This window comes from Chiroxiphia lanceolata, chromosome 9, assembly GCF_009829145.1.
Source record: "Chiroxiphia lanceolata isolate bChiLan1 chromosome 9, bChiLan1.pri, whole genome shotgun sequence".
In the NCBI taxonomy this organism is placed as follows: Eukaryota; Metazoa; Chordata; class Aves; order Passeriformes; family Pipridae; genus Chiroxiphia; species Chiroxiphia lanceolata.
Window position 1 is genome coordinate 19,468,917 of NC_045645.1, and position 17,985 is coordinate 19,486,901.

At 35.8% G+C, this 17,985-nt stretch overlaps 1 protein-coding gene across 6 annotated transcripts in view; it reads right to left on the bottom strand.

Moving 5' to 3' along the window:
- Positions 1-17,985, bottom strand: part of CDC14A (cell division cycle 14A) — a 57,059-nt gene that overhangs the window by 24,951 nt on the left and 14,123 nt on the right. For all 6 annotated transcript variants that reach the window (XR_004358512.1, XM_032696274.1, XM_032696273.1 and 3 more), the window contains exons 4-6: positions 13,514-13,606; positions 9,630-9,709; positions 1,218-1,284 (exon numbers count right to left, since the gene is read on the bottom strand). Coding sequence is in view for 5 of the 6 variants with exons in the window: in XM_032696274.1 (XP_032552165.1) it covers positions 1,218-1,284; positions 9,630-9,709; positions 13,514-13,606 (240 nt within the window). In the remaining variant the exon portion in view is untranslated. The remainder of the gene's footprint in view (positions 1-1,217; positions 1,285-9,629; positions 9,710-13,513; positions 13,607-17,985) is intronic.

A 17,985-nucleotide genomic window follows, 5' to 3' on the forward strand; every position in this document is an offset into this window, starting at 1 on the left:
TAGCTTTATAGAAAACACAGGTTCAGTGACTGGACTGTCATGAAACCTAAGATACTGAGAGGTTTGTCTGAACAGTTGATTTTGAGAAATGTATTTCATTTAAGCATGGCTGGCTGGCTGCACTCCAGAACTTGCAGGCCTCCTGAATTACATGTATATGATGTACAAGCACAGGAACACCAAATTTATCCAGGTAAGACTACTTTAAATTAAGGTATAGGGTTTCTGGTTGAAGTAGTTTTTCCTCTGTAAGTGAACTGGACAAAAATTCAGTAATAAATTCTATGGGAACAAAGGAGGAAAACTGATTCTCACAGTCCTTTTGATGTATTTGTTGCAGATAAATTACAATGACTGCACTGACTACTTCAGAGCTTCAGGATCTGTAGAATGCCTCACAAATTACAGTCTTGCTGTTAACTGACAGCTCCTTTCCCACCCCCACAGAACTAAAAATATTAAGCTTGATCTTTTTTCAATTTTTAAAAACACTTGTTTTGCCATACTTTTAAGGATTACAAATGGTCTATAAAGTGTCTGTACAGAACTGCTCCTATAACCTGCTCCCTTCATCAAGATCAATGGGAAATGATGAACAAAATTTAAAGGCTGACAAGTAAGATGTGAGGTAGCATTTTTTAAAAAAGCAATACTGGAGCTTTATATTGCCCAGGACTATTGAAAGTGAGACAAGTGAGACATCAAACCACCAATAAGATACCTTAGCTTCAATTGTTTTTAAACCATTCTGAAAAGATTAGCGTCAAACACTGAACCAAGTGTTTTGGGGGAAAGTTTGGGCCAAGTACATGCAAAAACTGCTCAGATTAAGTCACAGTATACCTGTGTATTCTGTATCACTTGACTTTATCCACCTGTTATTCCCCCTTCCCCATGGTTATAAATGATCTATTAGCAGATCTAGCACAGTGCCTTGCATTGTTAAAAGCTGCCTCCAGCCAGGCCTGGTGCATTTGCATGTTCCAAGTCATGAGGTGAAGTTCAGAAAGCTGTCAAAGGCTAGGCCAGCCAGTAGAAGTGTAACCTTCCTCCACTGGCACTACTCAAATACAGTCCTCAGTACCTCAGGCTTCATGAGAGCATACTACTCATTCACACACCTCTTGAGACCAGATTTTCTAAGCTATTTTAACAGTATTTTCCTCATGATTTAAAAATCAATTTAAACCTGTTTTGCTAAGGAAAAATGTTATTACCTTATTTACTCCCTGTAAACAGTCCAAGATGGTAAGATTGTACGTGCAGTTTCCAAATGAAGCATCCCTATAGATTTAATACAAATGAATTTAATATACACAGAATTACTTTAGGAACTTGGGGAAAGGCAGCACACAACAGAATACATTCCAGCTATTCAATTCCTTTTGAGAACTCTGAATTCCCGAAGAAGACATCTTTTTAGAAGCTTGTTCATGCTAAAGAACTCCCCTACCCAAGACGCAGGTCAGAGTAAGTGCAATTAGATACTGGATGCAATTTTAAGTGCATATTTTACATCAGCTAACTACATGCCCTTTACCAAATCATTTATACTACATTGGAACAGGAAGCTTTGCATCCTCTCTCAATTGTATAATGACAGCAGCAAATAAAGCAAAGCTTGCTTTAACCATTATTCAAGTCTTAATTGAGTTACACTGTCTAACAGGGACAAGCAAACAGACTACTAGTTTGGAATTAATTTATAGGCCTTCATTTTGATGCCTGATTACAGATGTGATTCAAAGTTATCCAGATATAATTAAATTTAAAATTACTTAACCTCAGTTCTACCACTATGAAAATTACAATTTGTCTTTAGAAGATGAAATGAGACTCCAAATCAAAACATGTTCAAGTGGTAAGAGACACTAATATAAAAAAAAACCCATACCAACCACCACCACCAAAAAAATGCATTGTGGAAAAATGAAAAAGTACTTTTTCAGACCAGTTCGATTTTAACAAATTCTTCCTGAGCAGATTTCCTTATCACTCATTAAAGAAGTCTTTTATAGCTTTACTCTAAGCTATCTTAGAGAAAGTCCTAAGAACTGCATTTTATCAGAATTGCAAAATTTTACATTTCACCCAAATACCTATTTAATCTATAATTGATTCAAAATTTCAATCTTTCATTGAAAACTTGCTATAAGCAGTATTAAGTCTGTTATACTGATATGCTCCTTCAATCTCAAGTACTTTAAGGGCAGAATATTCTCACCCATTCTTTAAGAGGAGAATAAGTACAGCAGTTTTGAACAAGCAATGTTCATAGAAAATGTTTTTAAGAAAATGAAAAGCTGTATCTTTGGCAGTGTCATATTACAGGCAGGTTACTCTAGAAAAGCTTTTGAATAATTAGATTATTAAAGCACAATCATAATGTTTTGGAAAGGGAACTTTTAAGTGTGTATAAACTTTCCATAACCAAATCCAACAGGGAAGTTTTAAAAAAACAAGAACCCAGTATTTTCATTACACTAGATAAAGCAGAACATATCAAAGCAGCAAAATATGAACTTTACAGACAATACATTTTCAACAAAGTAAAAGTGGATAACAGATCATTTTAGCACAAAAGCATTTTAGCACACAAAAAAGTCTTCTGAGCAAAAAAACTGAAGGACCCATTGGAAACACATACAGAGCAGAAAGTTTTTAAAAGTTGTACTGGTTTTCTGAAGAGGCCGACAAAAATAAAATCCAAACCCATTAAATATTTAGAGAACTATGAATGGAAGATATGATCATAGCAGATGTTCTATTTTACATGTTATTTTGCTAAAACAAAAGTATAAGTTATATTTTATCTGTATGTATATAACTACTTTGACTGATAAGGCATCTGACAGTGCAGTACAGGAAAACAATATTGAGGGAAAAGGCCACATAATCTCTAATCCATTAATAAAAAATACTATGAGAGAGGGAGAGAAGACAATAAACTTGACCTAGATGTACAAGATAAGCCTATCAGAATTCCAGGTGTACAGAACTCCTAGCTCCAGTTCCCACAGACAGCTATTACCAGTGACGTGCACAGGGATGGTGCAGTTGACATGGATTGCCTCCACCATCCATGTCTCACACGTCCCATTTCTACTGGTGTGCACCTAATCATTAAAGCAGGTGTGCTCCAACTGACACCTGCCATCCACACACAGTGAAACAGTAGGAAGACTGAAAGCTAGGAAAATTAAGAAGAGTCAAAGTTTTGGAATGGTCAAATAAAAAGTTGTTTAAACCTAATCCCAATTTTCCACGAACTCAAAGAATAGCAGTATTCTTATGTTTTTTTAAAGAGCTGATATCTCAAAAACTCACGCTCCCATCTATCCTTCATGGCAGAATGCAATAATGTAATGAAAACACAAGCAACAGGTATGAACAACAGTGCAATGTGGCAGTGAAACAACACCCAGAAGCAGTGGCTTATATTACCTAAGGCTTCAAGGGCATCGTGGTGTTTGATGAACCAGGACAAGCACTGAGCATATCATATTAGACCTTGCCATAATCTCTCTCTCCTGCTCTGTCCCTCAGCTATCTTCTGGTAAGAAAACACAAGCAAATCATAAAAGTTCCTTGTATCCTAATTTGGAGAACAAGATAATGGAACAAAACCTATGCAACTTTTTTTCTTTAAAGCCACAGTCATTTTTATTTTAGCACTCCCAATCCTTTTCGGAGTAAATCCAGGAATACATATACATATATATTTTCTTCTCTAGTTTCCAAAAGTACAGTTGGCTGATTAGAATCAATTCCAGATGCAAAACTTTCTGAAACTTTACTGTTTTATGCTCCAGAATTTTAAACCAAACTATCTGCAGGTATTACATTTTAGGTCTAAGAACAAAGAAATTAATCTGGTAGAAGCTGTACATATAATCCATAAGGACTCTGCATGCTGGATCTATTGACACAGTACAGTAAGATCTGAAGTACAAGGTAGGGTAAGTGCTTGTGGATTCAGTATTAGGAGATGAAACCCATTTTACAAGTTTCAGAACATACAGCAAGTCACAAAATACACTTTACAGAGTTGTTTTAAATATTAAAACAATGTTTTAAAAAAGTAGTTTATTTATGACAAAAAGTCACAGTATGCTTATGAAGTGACATCTTTTAATACTTAGTCTTCCCATCAAAAAGATGATTTCGCATTATTCCAGAGAAGCATCAGTATTTCTTTACAATTTAGTCAAAAAGTATTTTGCAGAAATATGAGGACAGATGCACAATGCCAATCTTACTGCTGACTACATGTTCAAGAAAGGCCATGAAATACTCAAAAGGCAAAGATTAACAATTTTACTGTGACCTGAATTCCTGAATGTTTTAAATAAATTACTCGAGTAAAATATCTTTTTGTTTAGAGGGAGTTGGCTAAGGTATTTTAAGTCACTAATTGTTTTGATACTGTATTTGTTACAAGAAAAATCAAAACAAATCTCCCCCCAGTTACCTAGATGACTTCCTCTGGGTCGAGGTTGGGTTATCAAATTCTTTTTCTATCCCAGAGAAATCAGTCAGAAGTCATGTGAAATCATTAAGAAGCTTCATAAATAAAACCCCCAAATTTAAACTTGTTTTTTGAATCCTCCTGAATGAATGTATTTACTGAAGAAAACAAAATAATTAAAAGCTAATGCAGAGTAGCTAGTTCAATTTCACTATTCTTTGTGACAACCTGCCTTCCTACTGATTTTGTACAAATTTCCAAACCATGGATAAAATCACTGGATACTGTCAGAAGTAGTACTAACCTTTACTAAAATTCTGTTAGAAATACAGTTATTCTCATACCACTTTGGCTTGAAAAGTCAGTTACATAGCACTAGATCCATGAGCATGCATTTTCTTTCTAAGAATGATAGATATATCCCAAAAGTTTTAGAGCAATACTTAATAATACTGATCTTAGCTTGCATAAAATACAATAGGTTCTGAATGGGTCACACTTTGTTCCACAGTAAAACCAAATGGAAGGACTAACAGTCATGAGGAAGAGCACTGTAAAGAAAAAATACCTTTACTAATCTTAAAGAAACATATTCTAGATTAAATTAAAATTAGTTCCAGACATCCTTCCTATTTACACTTTCTCTACTCCTTTGTCCACTGTACACAGTCAGCATAGTATCTTAGAGAAAACTAATGCATGTGCTTACATTTAAGACAATAGTAATTTTTAATTCACTGGGACTACATAGGTATGTACAAAAACATTTAAGTGAAACTTGCACTTCAAATCTTACACCATTTTGTTCAACTCAGAAGTCTGTGTTTAAGAAAGCATAGAAGAAAAAGGAAAACCTCATTTCATATCAAAATAATGCAACAGAGCACAGACAGACATCTCCTGCTGCTTTGCAGCACTCTGATTTTTGTTGCTGATTACATGTTTTATTACAGTATTATTTCAGTCTTTTATGGCCAAATGTATAAGCACCTTGTTTTTCAAGTAGTGTTTTACCAGCTATTACCTGACAGTACTCTATCTGCTTTCAAAATGAAAAAAAAGTGAATATTTCTAGGAGACACAGATTCAGTACGAATCTGAGCTGGCATTACAGAGTTGCATATCCCCCATCCCATTTCACAGTTGCTGTAGCTGACCTCAATACTGCATAATGCTTTCCCTTTCAGCAAACCTCTAAACGCTGTCAATAACAAAACAGTTTGTTTCCCAGCACTTGCCAATAAAGAAACAAATCCCAAAAACCACACACTAAAATCTAACTCTGAAATTCACGTCATTATTTAGAGACTGAACATAATAATATTAAAATATATTTGTTTTTTCTCTTGAACATAAAGTCAATACAGAGTAGTTTGAGGTAAAAATTTGAAACTGTTTCACACTACATAACTGGTATTTATGACAATTTTAACTGGTGTTATCACTGTTTTCTAAATGGAAGTGAGAAGATTCGTGTAAGATCTTCAAGAGACTAGAGCGTCACCAAGTGACAGTGAATCAGCCAAAAATAAGATTAAAGTGTCTCGAATACAGTGTGCCTTATCCTCTCAAGTTGCCTTTAGTTTTTCTACCATAAAAACAAAACAAAATGTCCATGTATCTTGTAAGAGGTGAATTCTGATTTCCTTCCACCTCTGGACTCTATTTGCTGAAGCTGTCTTTAAATGAAATACCAGCTGAAGACCTAAGCCGATTAAGGCTTTTTGAGGTCACTGAGCTAGATGAAAGTAGATCAGTTTCCCAGTGATCACTTCATGTAAACTTACCTCAGTACTCCACAAAGAATCTGACAATCCTGCAGCTTCTACTTATTCAGAGATGTCTATATTTTTCAAATAGAGGACACTTCAGATATCAAATTAACAAACTTGTTAAACAGTCCAATTGATCACTGCTCTCTGATAAACTCTTCACTTGAACTACTCAAATAGAGTTGACCTATACTACAGAAGTTATATAGTATATAACTACAGAAGTTATATAGTATATACTACAGAAGTTATATAGTTCCAGGCTGCAAGAACAAACTCAAGTCAATAAATACTGAATCACAGTGATTAACATCTCACATTATTTCCTTCACAGACCAACTTGTTTCTTCACAGTACAGTCTGGTGCCAAGCAGATATACTACCTAAGGCAGAGCTACTGCTTCCAGTACCGGTTCAATTGCTTGAGCCTCTGTATTATGCTATATTTTGCAACAGAGATTCTCAAATGTCCTGAAATGGACACAGGGGGAAATATCTCAAAGGCCTTAGAAAACCAAGGAAGGAGGATTAAATTATTTCTTCCCCATTCCCTCCTGATCTAGATTGCCCCACTGCACACCATCAGATCTACTTGTCCTTCTCTCAGCCCGAGTAATTCTTAAGCTCCTTATGCATCTGTACCAAACTCTACCTATGAGTTCAAATATCCCAAATACACCCTTCCCTATCAGATATCCCACTTCTTATCCAGCCTCCTATCTTGACATAATCCTTCAGTTTATTTCCTCCCTCCTCTTTGTCTCACCTCTGGTACAGGTTGGTTACACACCCATCTTCCCCAGCAGGACAAACTACACTGCAGGTAACAGAATCGACTTAGGCTCTAATCCAGTGCCAAGATCTGACGTTCTCCAAAGCAGATCCAAAAGAAACTTAAGTGCTTACCAGTCTCACACCATATAAGAGAGAATGCTCAAGAAAGCAAGACATTTAATTCTTCTAGCAAAAGCTCATAATACTATATACCTTCTAGAAACAGCCAGGCTCTGCTCAAGAAGATTGCCTTCCTCCCATCCTTTAAAATAGCCAAAGTTTTGTGTTTAAAAAAAAACAAAGAAAACCCCAAATACCAAAACTCATCCACACCAGAGAAAACCCACCAAAAAAACCCCACAACCTGTCAAAAGTGCTTTAGTTTTGGCCAACACAACCTAGGGCTTGAAATACACAGACAACAAAGACTGCAAAGGAATTCCATTCCAGAATACTTCTTACTCTCTAAATTTATTGCCCTCTTCTCCTAAAGCTGACAAACGGAGTGAAACAATTATAATTTTGTAATTATTTTGCCAACCCAGACAGCAAAGACTGAGTAGTCCCTTTGCTGGACATTGCCTTCTCCAATGTTTTTGGTTAGTATGCTCTCCCCTGGAAAATACAAAATGCTCTGTGTATATAATAAAAAGTTATCTTCAGAAAATCTTTGCATTTCTTCTATATTTTTGATGCCTTCTTTGCTGACTCTAGAGTAGCTAACTATTCTATTTTGAAACAGAATTTCATGAATCCAAAGTCATGAGGATTTTCTTTGAATAATCATTTAAAAACACTTCAAAGGAAATTTTTTTGTGCCATTAAATTTATTACTGTGGTTCCTATCAGCCTCACAAGAATCACAGAGCCAACTACTTTCATTACTCCTTACCAGTCAAGCTGAATCAGCAACTTAAATATTACTACCACTATCAACATCATTATTATAAGGAATTAGTTGCAAGGCAAGGATCTGTAGCCTTTGGTTTGAGTAAATAGGGTCATATGAGACCGTCTGGCAAACACAGTATTCCTCCCAAGTTTTCTGTCTTACAATTTTGGGATCTGACAAATAAAGTTCTTCACTTTGTCAGAACTTCTTTTTACACACCTTAACCTTTACTTTGGTAGGGGAGAGAAAAACCTAAAGACAATTTACTGTAAATCCAAACAGTAAATGTCTTTAATTGGTGAACAAGATGCAGCTATCCAGCCATGGGGCCTGATGAGATGCGCCCCAGGGCCCTAAGGGAACTGGCTGATGTTGTTGCCAAGCCACTCTCCATCCTATTTGAAAAGTCACGGCAGCGAGGCAAAATCCCCAGTGACTGGAAAAAGGGAAACATTGCTCCTGTTTTTGAAAAGGGTAGAAAGGAAGAGCCAGAGAACTACAGGTTGCTGAGCCTCATCTTTGTGCCTAGGAAGATCATGGAGCACACCTTCATGTAAGCAATGCTAAGCTACATGCAAGACATTGTTCTTTGTCTAACGTAAATCACCCCCCCGTGTTTTATATAGAATTTGGAGAAGTTAAAAAACACTGACATTTAAAATAACTGACTTTCTTATGCCTTGTACCACGTATTTTTTATAATTCTCTGAAAAAATATGGATACCACTAGCTTGGTGAACTTCTTGGGCTTTGGAGAGCTATCAAGGACCTGGTTAACGTATAAGCTCTCTGCCAATAAAAGCTATCACTGATTTAATAACTCCTTAAAACATGTGTTTGATGGTTTAAGATTTCATAGTCAAACTGGTCTTGACATAAAATCTACCATCCCAACAGTTTACACTGCATCTGGCTCCTATACAAAGTACAAGAACAGCTAATCTGATCTTCCTTTGCTGAGTGGCTGAAGAATCAGATGAATTTGATCCAGACAAGGTAGGCCTACATTCACAAATGCACTGGTTGACAGCGAACACTACTTGTAAAATGCTGACTCCCCTGAAAAGGAGGATATTGACCTTCTTGCAGCTGATTTTTATTGCCAGTGTTTGCATAGGAATACCATGAGGTATTCTCATTCATAAGGTACAAGGGCATAGTTCTCACCATGAAAAAAATAATCCTTATTAGATAGGCATCACAGCTAAAACTCCCTAGATTTGGGTCTCAATATGATCTTAGTACAGAGAATAAAGACAGATTGATGGAAATTATCTATGATTAATTGAAAACATTTAATAACTCGAATATCAGCGCCTGTTCTGTAAAAGAGAAAATATAACAGCATACAACTCCCTTTATTCCTCTAACTCTACCTACTTACAGATTTAAAATATTTGAATGACTTCCAAATAGTAAAACATGATACATGATGAAGAAAAGGTTTAATTGCTAAATTGCAAACATGCTGAGAACTATTTTAAAAAACTGACAGTTTGCAAGGAATCTTACTTAAAACTTGTATCAACCTAAATGATTTATTATCACAATACAAAGCAAGTAATACCACCAGATGTAAAAATGATTTTTTTCTGGACATCAGTCATTTTGATACAATGTCTGAATCAGAAAAGAAACCCTTTTTTAGGAAGGTAATCTGAAAAAAATTTATTTAGTAAAATCCAAACTAGAAAAGCTAGGCTCATTTCTTGTGTTCACATACCTAAATGGAAGATATGGTGGATTAGATCCAGATAAAAGTGTCCTGTAAGCTTCTTCTGGTGTTTTCTTCAAGTATATTACCTAAAAGGGATGGAGGAAGAGGAAAAAAAAAAAATCAGCCCTGAGCCTGAAAAGTCATGAACCAGATGTTAACTTCCCTCAGCCCACTAAACTCCTAAGAATACATACTGTACTCCTTCATGAGCTACTCCTATGGACATACACAGGTCAGAAAAGAGATACCAACACAAAGAAATTATTCAGAAATCAACAGAAGTCAACAGAAACTGGAATTTCTGGTTTGTGTCATTCTTCTACTTTAAAAAAAGAAAATGGAAAAAAAAAAATCACATATTGCTCAACTGAGAGAGTTTAGGACAGACTTGACATCATATTAAGATGAAAAACACGTATCTATACTGGGAGTTCTCTCTCTAACTTTAAATGAATCAAAATACCATTGTGGCAGCTGACTAAGGAAACATTTCTCCACCACATCTCAATGGAAGATTTTCCAACACAAGTATTTTTGGATTCCTAATTGTCAATATCAAACTACTAATTAACAAAAATATCCAATTCAACAAGCTGAACGTGTTACTATGAGACCAACATACAGTTAATATAACACCCAAAGCCAAGGTTCATTCTTCTAATAGCTGCACTGGCTTAAGTAAGAAATTAGAATACAAGTATATATTTTTGAATTTCAATTCCTATTTGTACAGTACACTTAGTCCTAAAATAAACCTAACTCAGAATACATATTAAGCAAGTACTTCATTTACAAAATATGAAATTCATTCAGTTTGGAGTGGCATATTTCACACATATAAGCATTTATTACAAACCAAGCCACATGATTTTCCTAGCCATTTCCCTCCAGTTCACCTTACCACCAGCATCTACATGGCTACTTTACAGCTCTACACACATTTAACTGACTATGAAGTACTCTAGTAATTATTTCCTTAACCAGGACACAGGTGAGTTCCTGATCTAAAAGCTCTATTCAGCTTTTGACCTTGAGCACATTAGAAGATGGTCACTCCCAGAATATCTGCAATTAGCTTTTTGTCCCAAGCTAATGGCATTCTTAGTACTCTGTAAGATGTTGTCACATTAGGTAGATTTTCTTCCATTTCTTTCTCAAGAACGGACAAATCAGACAGCAAAGACAAGATAAGGATTAAATAAAACACAAAAAATTGACTAAAATAAAACAGTCTGAAAAACTCTTTGCCACTATGCAATGAACAGATTGTCCAGAATAATCTCTTTCAAACACAACCTGAGTGCTTTGAACAGCTAGTCCAATTTTGGACCAAAACCCTCTACACAAACTGATCTCCATTCAAAAGATCAATCCCCTAACTTGGAATTGTATTTTAGCCTCAGCCTCCAGTGTTGCTGCTCCACTCACCATGGTCACACTGATAGCATGGATCAGTATTGAAATGGTTGAAAGATAAGCTTCCCACAATTGTGACACTATGCTGGCACATGATGTGTAGCAATACAGGCCAGATATACCCACTGTCAAGAAAACTCATATCATATGCCCTAAAAAGCTTACAGAACAAAAAGGGAATTAGTATTTTGCAAGCCCACCTTAACACTTATCTACAATATTTCAAATGCAGTTTGGATTCATCTTGTTCCCACCTGCACCCGCCATTTTAAAATTGGAAGTATTTGGAACAGTTCCCCTCTAGAGCTGCTGCGTTACCACAAGAGTTCTGTGAAGACAACCTGAAGCAAGCTGCAGAAAGGTGTACAGAAGAGGCTGCACACACTGCAGTGACTGAAAAGCCTTTGTACTTGCTGACCCTCCAAGGGAAGGACTACAGGCTCGAGCAGTAGTGTGACATGCTTAGATTACCAGCAAACAAACCTTTAAAGTTTCAGGTAGGGCTGAGATGTCCAATTTAAATTTTTACATTAGGGAAAAACTCCTGCAAGCAAATCACTGAACATGCCATAGTAGTTTGCTATTACCCAGTCATTTGCTGCAATAAAACTACAACCTTAAGAACTCAACAGCTTTTCTTCCTTCCTGGCATAACAGAAGTCTAATAAATGCTGTTACTACCAAAATATACAGTTAAAGTAATCATGAGAGTGAAATATGGCCAGCCCACCTGCTATCTACAAGGAAAAGGAAAAAAGGCTCACTCTTTCCAGGGTTTGCCACAATGCAAAAGCATGTTCCATCAAGACTGCTTAAAAGTCAGATTTTGGCCACTAATCAAGTTTTAGTCTCCGAAGAATTGCAAGAGGTAACTACTACTTGTTTTTTACAGGGCAGAATTAAAGCTCTAGATTTACCAGTAGCAGCAAAGCATCATACATCTATGTTCTCTCTTCCCTCTGCCCCATTTCTCTAGGAGTACAAGAGCGATCACTGATATAAACAGACCAGTGTTCCTCCTGCTCTTCTCTCCCAAGGAATTCAATCCTTACCAGACAGAGTACACAACCAGGTAGCTGTTCCTTCGTTTTCAACCAGTAAAAAAACATAACCGAAGTACATGGAAAGAGAGACCCAGCTCACCATTCATATATGTGTTATCAGACAAGTGAAAATGCACTCTCCTTCAAGATTTCTCCAAGAATTAATTATTTGATAACAAGTGGGGAGTTAAGTATAATTCAGTTAGACCTACCTACTCTCACTCATTGTCCCCTCAGAAACTACTAAGTATAAATTGAGTCAAACCAGTCTACTTTAGTTTTGGTATGCATGAAAGGACTTGAAACGGTATTTCAAAACAATGTTTAAAGACTTCTTTTTTAAGAAAAGATTAACTATTGTGGAAGGCTAGACTAAAAATTCTAACAACTAAAATCTCCAAACAGAAGAAATACTGAACAACACTAGCTTCCATATAGTCTCTGTTGTGCCTGATAAGATATTGCAAAACCTAGTAGCACCCTGTTTCTGACCTCACTGACCAGTTTGTGTTGTAGTCTTGGCCATTTATGAGGAACCTCTGCATGTTCTTCTGTTCTTGTAACACTTTAAATATTTTTTTCTTAATCTGAATTTGTGACAGAAGTGATTTTTGTGAAATTCTTAAGAACGAGGACAATATTTTAGCAACTGGGCATGATTAAAAAAAAAAGTACTGAAGTCCACTGTAAAAACTGAAATTTATCAAATGCATCTTCCTGAGACGCATATTGCCAGTGAAGTTTTAAGATTTAACTTTCACTCACATCTCGTATTAAAATATTTAAATAGCTATAGGGTCTAAGTAGTTGTTTAATGGAACAATCTAAGTTGCATAATCACCACTGGAAACCCACTCCTGGAACCTGATCCACTGCTTTCCACGTTTCATTTTACACTTAATGTTTTAACACCAGGACAAATAAACCAAGCCTTCTCAATTAACTTTCACATATTGGTAGAGTTCACAGCTAAAAGATTTTCTAGGCTCAAAAAGCTCGTACAATCATAGAAAATAAACTGAGAAATCAATTCAACAATCACTATGCTTCTGGTCTAGTAACTTTAAGAAAGGCTGAGAGAAAAATATTTCTCCTTCCCAGTATGAATCCCACTCCTGCCATGAGAAGCAATTAATCCTAAAACAGTCAAGTTTAAATGTAAGTTTGTGGTTTGAATTTTTGACATTCAAGAAAATGGTATCCTATGGAAAATGTGCAAATGATCTGCCAAAGCCATTTCACATCTAGAAAAATAAATGGAGTTAAGGGGCAAAGCCAGAGTTTCCCTAAAACTCATGCAGCAGAATTTCCAAAGACAGCTTAGAGAAGAATGAAATGACAATCTGCATCCATCCCTTGAGAAGTTGTTTTACACACAGCAGAATTTTCTTAAGGAAGGTTAGGAGTATCCATGTGATCAGTAATACTTACAGCATATGCACCTATTAAAAATGCTGCGTTTGCTCGTTTCCGCTGGTCAAAACTGGTGTAGTACACTATCTTCTTTCTTGAAAGACTGAAATACTGTTTAAAGAAAGAAACAAACAAAATATCATAGTAACTAAGAAAAGAATGCACTTTAAGAACACTTCAAAAAAATCCCTTTTCCCAAACTGAAAAAAAAAAACCCCACTTATAAAGGGATTCTTAAAATTAAAGGAGAAAAAATTACTGATACCCTGAACAATCTTCTTACATCACAGATAAGAGTAGATAAGAGTACAGGGAAGCAGCCACTGTATCAGGGTAGATCTCTTTGTTAGCTGTAAAAAAAAATTATATAAAATGCAGCTGAACTAAAATGTTCAGTATAAAAAAACTGAATTTTTTCCCCAAGTTTAAGTACTTGAAAGAACAGCTTATGAACACTGATTAAAGACATTGACATTTACAGACTAAAACTTCCTCCTATATGTTGAATCTCTTTGCATATAATTCTGTGGAGAACACAAAAGAAAAATTGAAGCAATCAATCTAAAAGGCTCTTTATAAGTTAAAACTTCCATATATACTACCTAAAAATGGGGTAATGGACATCTTTAGAAAACTTCAACAGCAAGAACTGATTTAAAATGGAAAAAAAAGGAAGAAAAAAAAAGAAAACTGCCTGGAAAAAAGGCTAGGCAAAGACAAAACTAGTAATACTTGCAATTCTTCTTTCTTTAGGAAGAAAGGAAGCCTCTGTCAGAATCCTGTGGACAAAACTCCCATTGAAAACAAAACCATCATGCACCAGAACAGAACAATAATGACAAACTGCAGCAAAACTATTTAAAGCCAGAAAGAGACAAAAATGTCACTTAGAAGTGGTAAGTTGGACAATTTACTGCATTAATAATTTTTTGGCTTCATGAATTGCTACCACTGTGATGCATGTTTGTCCTGACAGATTTTTACAGCACAACTCCAGTTTTGAGGGAGTTATCAGCAAATATACTGGTTTCTGTTTCTAAATATTTGAAGCATGCTCTATTTTTAAAAGTTGCACATGCTATAACATGCCCTAATACCAATGCTGCTGTTACCTGGCTTCACTGTTGACACTTGGGGGTGGAAGATACAGTATCTGCTGCAGAATAGTGTTTTATTTGTTTAAGTAGTGCCAACTGTATCTCACTTCCAGAGATCTGTGTCTACTCTCATCTTAACTCTTGTTGCACATTTTAGAATAGCTTTAACCACAGGATCAAATTTTGCAAAAAATCAAATAGCTGATAAACTCAGGAGAAAACTGATGTAGGTATCACAGCAAGCTTCTTTCTCCCAACCCCCAGCAACAGCATCTTTTATAGCAGTTCTAACTGTACATTCCAGTCTGATCTTATTAGCCACAACTTCCAGAGGTAGAAGGAGTGAGAGTTAACGCAACTCTGTGTCTAAAGGGGACTGTAATTCCCAAGATAGTTGGCTGCTGTTGATTGGAAGAAGCTGTATCTAGAGACCAACGGCAACATCTCTCTCACTGTATATGCAAACATACAAAGCACAAGTAGTTATTTAATTAGCGAAGTATTCAATTATTATTAAAACTTGACAAAATTAATCCCAGTATTTTAAGATTCCTCCCTTCTTCCCCCTCCTCAATTTTTTAATTTTAGTGTTCTCTAACTGCAATTCCACCCATGATGTGTAGGTGGGATAAGATTACAGTAGTTATGCAACAGTGACAGAACTTCAATTATAATTTATTGACTACTACTTATTTTAAAGCAAAGTTCTTTGCAGCAGTTTATAGTTCACCAAACCCATTATTTTAAACTGCAAAGCTAACTAGCCAGAAGTTCTGTGTAATGAGACCATAGTTCTTGTTCTATTTTATGGAATGGATTTTTTAATCATATGGGTATATCAAGTCATTTCAGTTTTGAAACACTTCGTACCTGACGTAGTGAAAAACAGAAGTTTCCAGAACATTTTAATGAAAACAATGTATCAGTTTTATTGCATAATTTTCAAAATGTAAGGTTATATGATATTCAAAAAACGTATCCTGACTAAAGCTTTAACACAAAATTGAACATTAATTGACATTAACAGCTTATAGCATAGTAGCCAGTGGAAAATAGCAGCATGGTTTAACTTTTCCAAAGCCTATAAGACAAACAACTGTTTTTATTTGCCCACTAGTTACAGAAAATCAAGTTTTACAATAAGTGTTTCCTGTCAATGCGATGCCTCTGTTAACATTAACATGCAAATTGTCTACTCAGTACACTTTAAATACCAATACTAAGCTATATGATCTACTTTCAAAAATACTGATTTTCTGACCATACTTAATAAGCTACGTGTCCTCCTTTGGATAGATTCATTGATAACAAGCTTTCAAGACAGTTCTGGAAGGTAACTCTTTTTACAGCTCCAGAGCTCTACCTGAATGGATTAAGGCTTTAGTTCCCTGAGACACTGCTCAACTCTGAAGAACCAGGACTGTTTCAACAAGAACGTTTTCAATACAGGTTATCCTACAGAATAGCCAGACCTTTAGATAACATAGTTGTGAGTAATCTTCTTTCCTAAAACAAAGGCACACTCTGTGAAGCAGTAAGAGTATTCTTCTTTATCAGGAAGAAAATTTTAGCAGTTTCACACATCATTAAAAGACAAAATGTAACAACGGTATCTGTCAAGATATATCCCAAAGGGACATACTAAAAGAATTAAAAGCAGAGGTTCCACAGAAAGCATGGCAGGTTTTGGTTTAGGTGATAAAACTAATTTATAAGATTACAAGAGGGTTCCAGAACATGTTATTTTCATTTTAAGATTACTTTTTTTTAAAAAAATAATAGATAAGTTCCTGTTTCTTGCAGGCCTCAAGAGAGATTTACTTGCAGAAAAACTGATGACAGGCTTAGAAAGTGCCATGGTAGACCGTTACTAGATTGTCAGCTGTGTAAAATCACCAGATTATTTGTCAGTATTTCATATAATGGATATGGTTAAACACAGTTGTACTGTTCAAGCAAGAAATTACTGCAGTGGGTTTAATAAACCTGGATCTATGCGAATTCTATTTTTATACACAGAGAGATGTATATACATGTAATACGTACACGTAAATAGCAGTGAATACAAGGGTGGCAAATTGCATGGAAAACGGTTTATTAAAACGCGTGCACTTAACCCTGTCTCAAAATTTAGACTGTCCTAAGGAGATGCTTGCAATTACTACAGTTCCACATGTATGCCCAACAGTTTATTTATATTAAAACAACAAATAAGCCAAACTCCTCTGTGACTCAGCAGCAATACAGTTAGCACACGAAAAATATTAACCCCATAGTTCATAATGCTGCCAGTGTTTTTCCTCCCCTGCCTTTGATCTTCGATATTCGTATCATTTATATCAGCAACACTCCCTGATCACCTCTGCTCCTGGATTTATTGAGAACGTGTAAGGCTATACACACATAAAACACAGACGGTTTTTTAAAGCAGTTTTTATGAAGTCAGAGTTGTTTAAACAGAAGAAACAAAATCTTTCTTTCATAAATGAACCCCAGTTGCTTAGTCAAGCATTTTTCCCCCTACAGAATTCAAATTATAAGTAGAAAGATAGCACAGCCAAGCATTTTTTCCTTGCTGTTGACTTGGATAGTCAAAATCATCTCCACAGCAATTGCAGCATTACAAACAAGGTCCAAAAAGTTTTCCTGTAAGGCATAACCAGGATTTTACCTCAAACTTTCTTGGCAAATGGATATCTAAATAAATTCTTCAGCTCTTCAAAACAGAATTATTTACTGTTTTTAATATCAGGCAGCACACAGTTACCATAGTTTACTTTAAAATGTTGGTCTGTCATTAGCACATTTCAAACTGGTACCCTTTTCCATCCTCACCAGTCCCACAAGAAAGGAGAGAGGAAAACAGAAAACTGCCTCTAATGTCTAACTTCTCTCCCAAACCAGAAATAGATACAGCTGAAAGATTTGGAAGGGAAGTTTGTGGGCTTGCTTGTTTTAATGAGATCTTATACTCTCATTTCTCCTGTTCCTATTCACAGAAGTTTCAAAATTAACAAGTCTAAGTCTTAATTCCTTTTGAGACAGTATATCCATACAAAATCCATCACGTCTGTAATTTTTTTTTGTGCCACACTTCAAGAACCTTTTCTTAAGAAAAGCACATGAAGTGTTTACCCAAGCAAGTATATACCAAGTCATCTGGGCTTAAGCACTGATTGCCTCAGGGTCCCAAAAGCGTTTTAGTATGGCAATAGCAACCATGCCGTGATAATCTGCAGCATCTTTTACTTTCTGTGATCAAACACTTCCTGCTGCTGGTCACAGGGAACTCTTAATGCAAGGATATGCAAGCAGCAGATTGCCCCAACAGGACTCTCTCTCTCTCTCTCGTCAGTCTAGTTGGTACTTCCCATGACCCAAACTTCTGTCTTA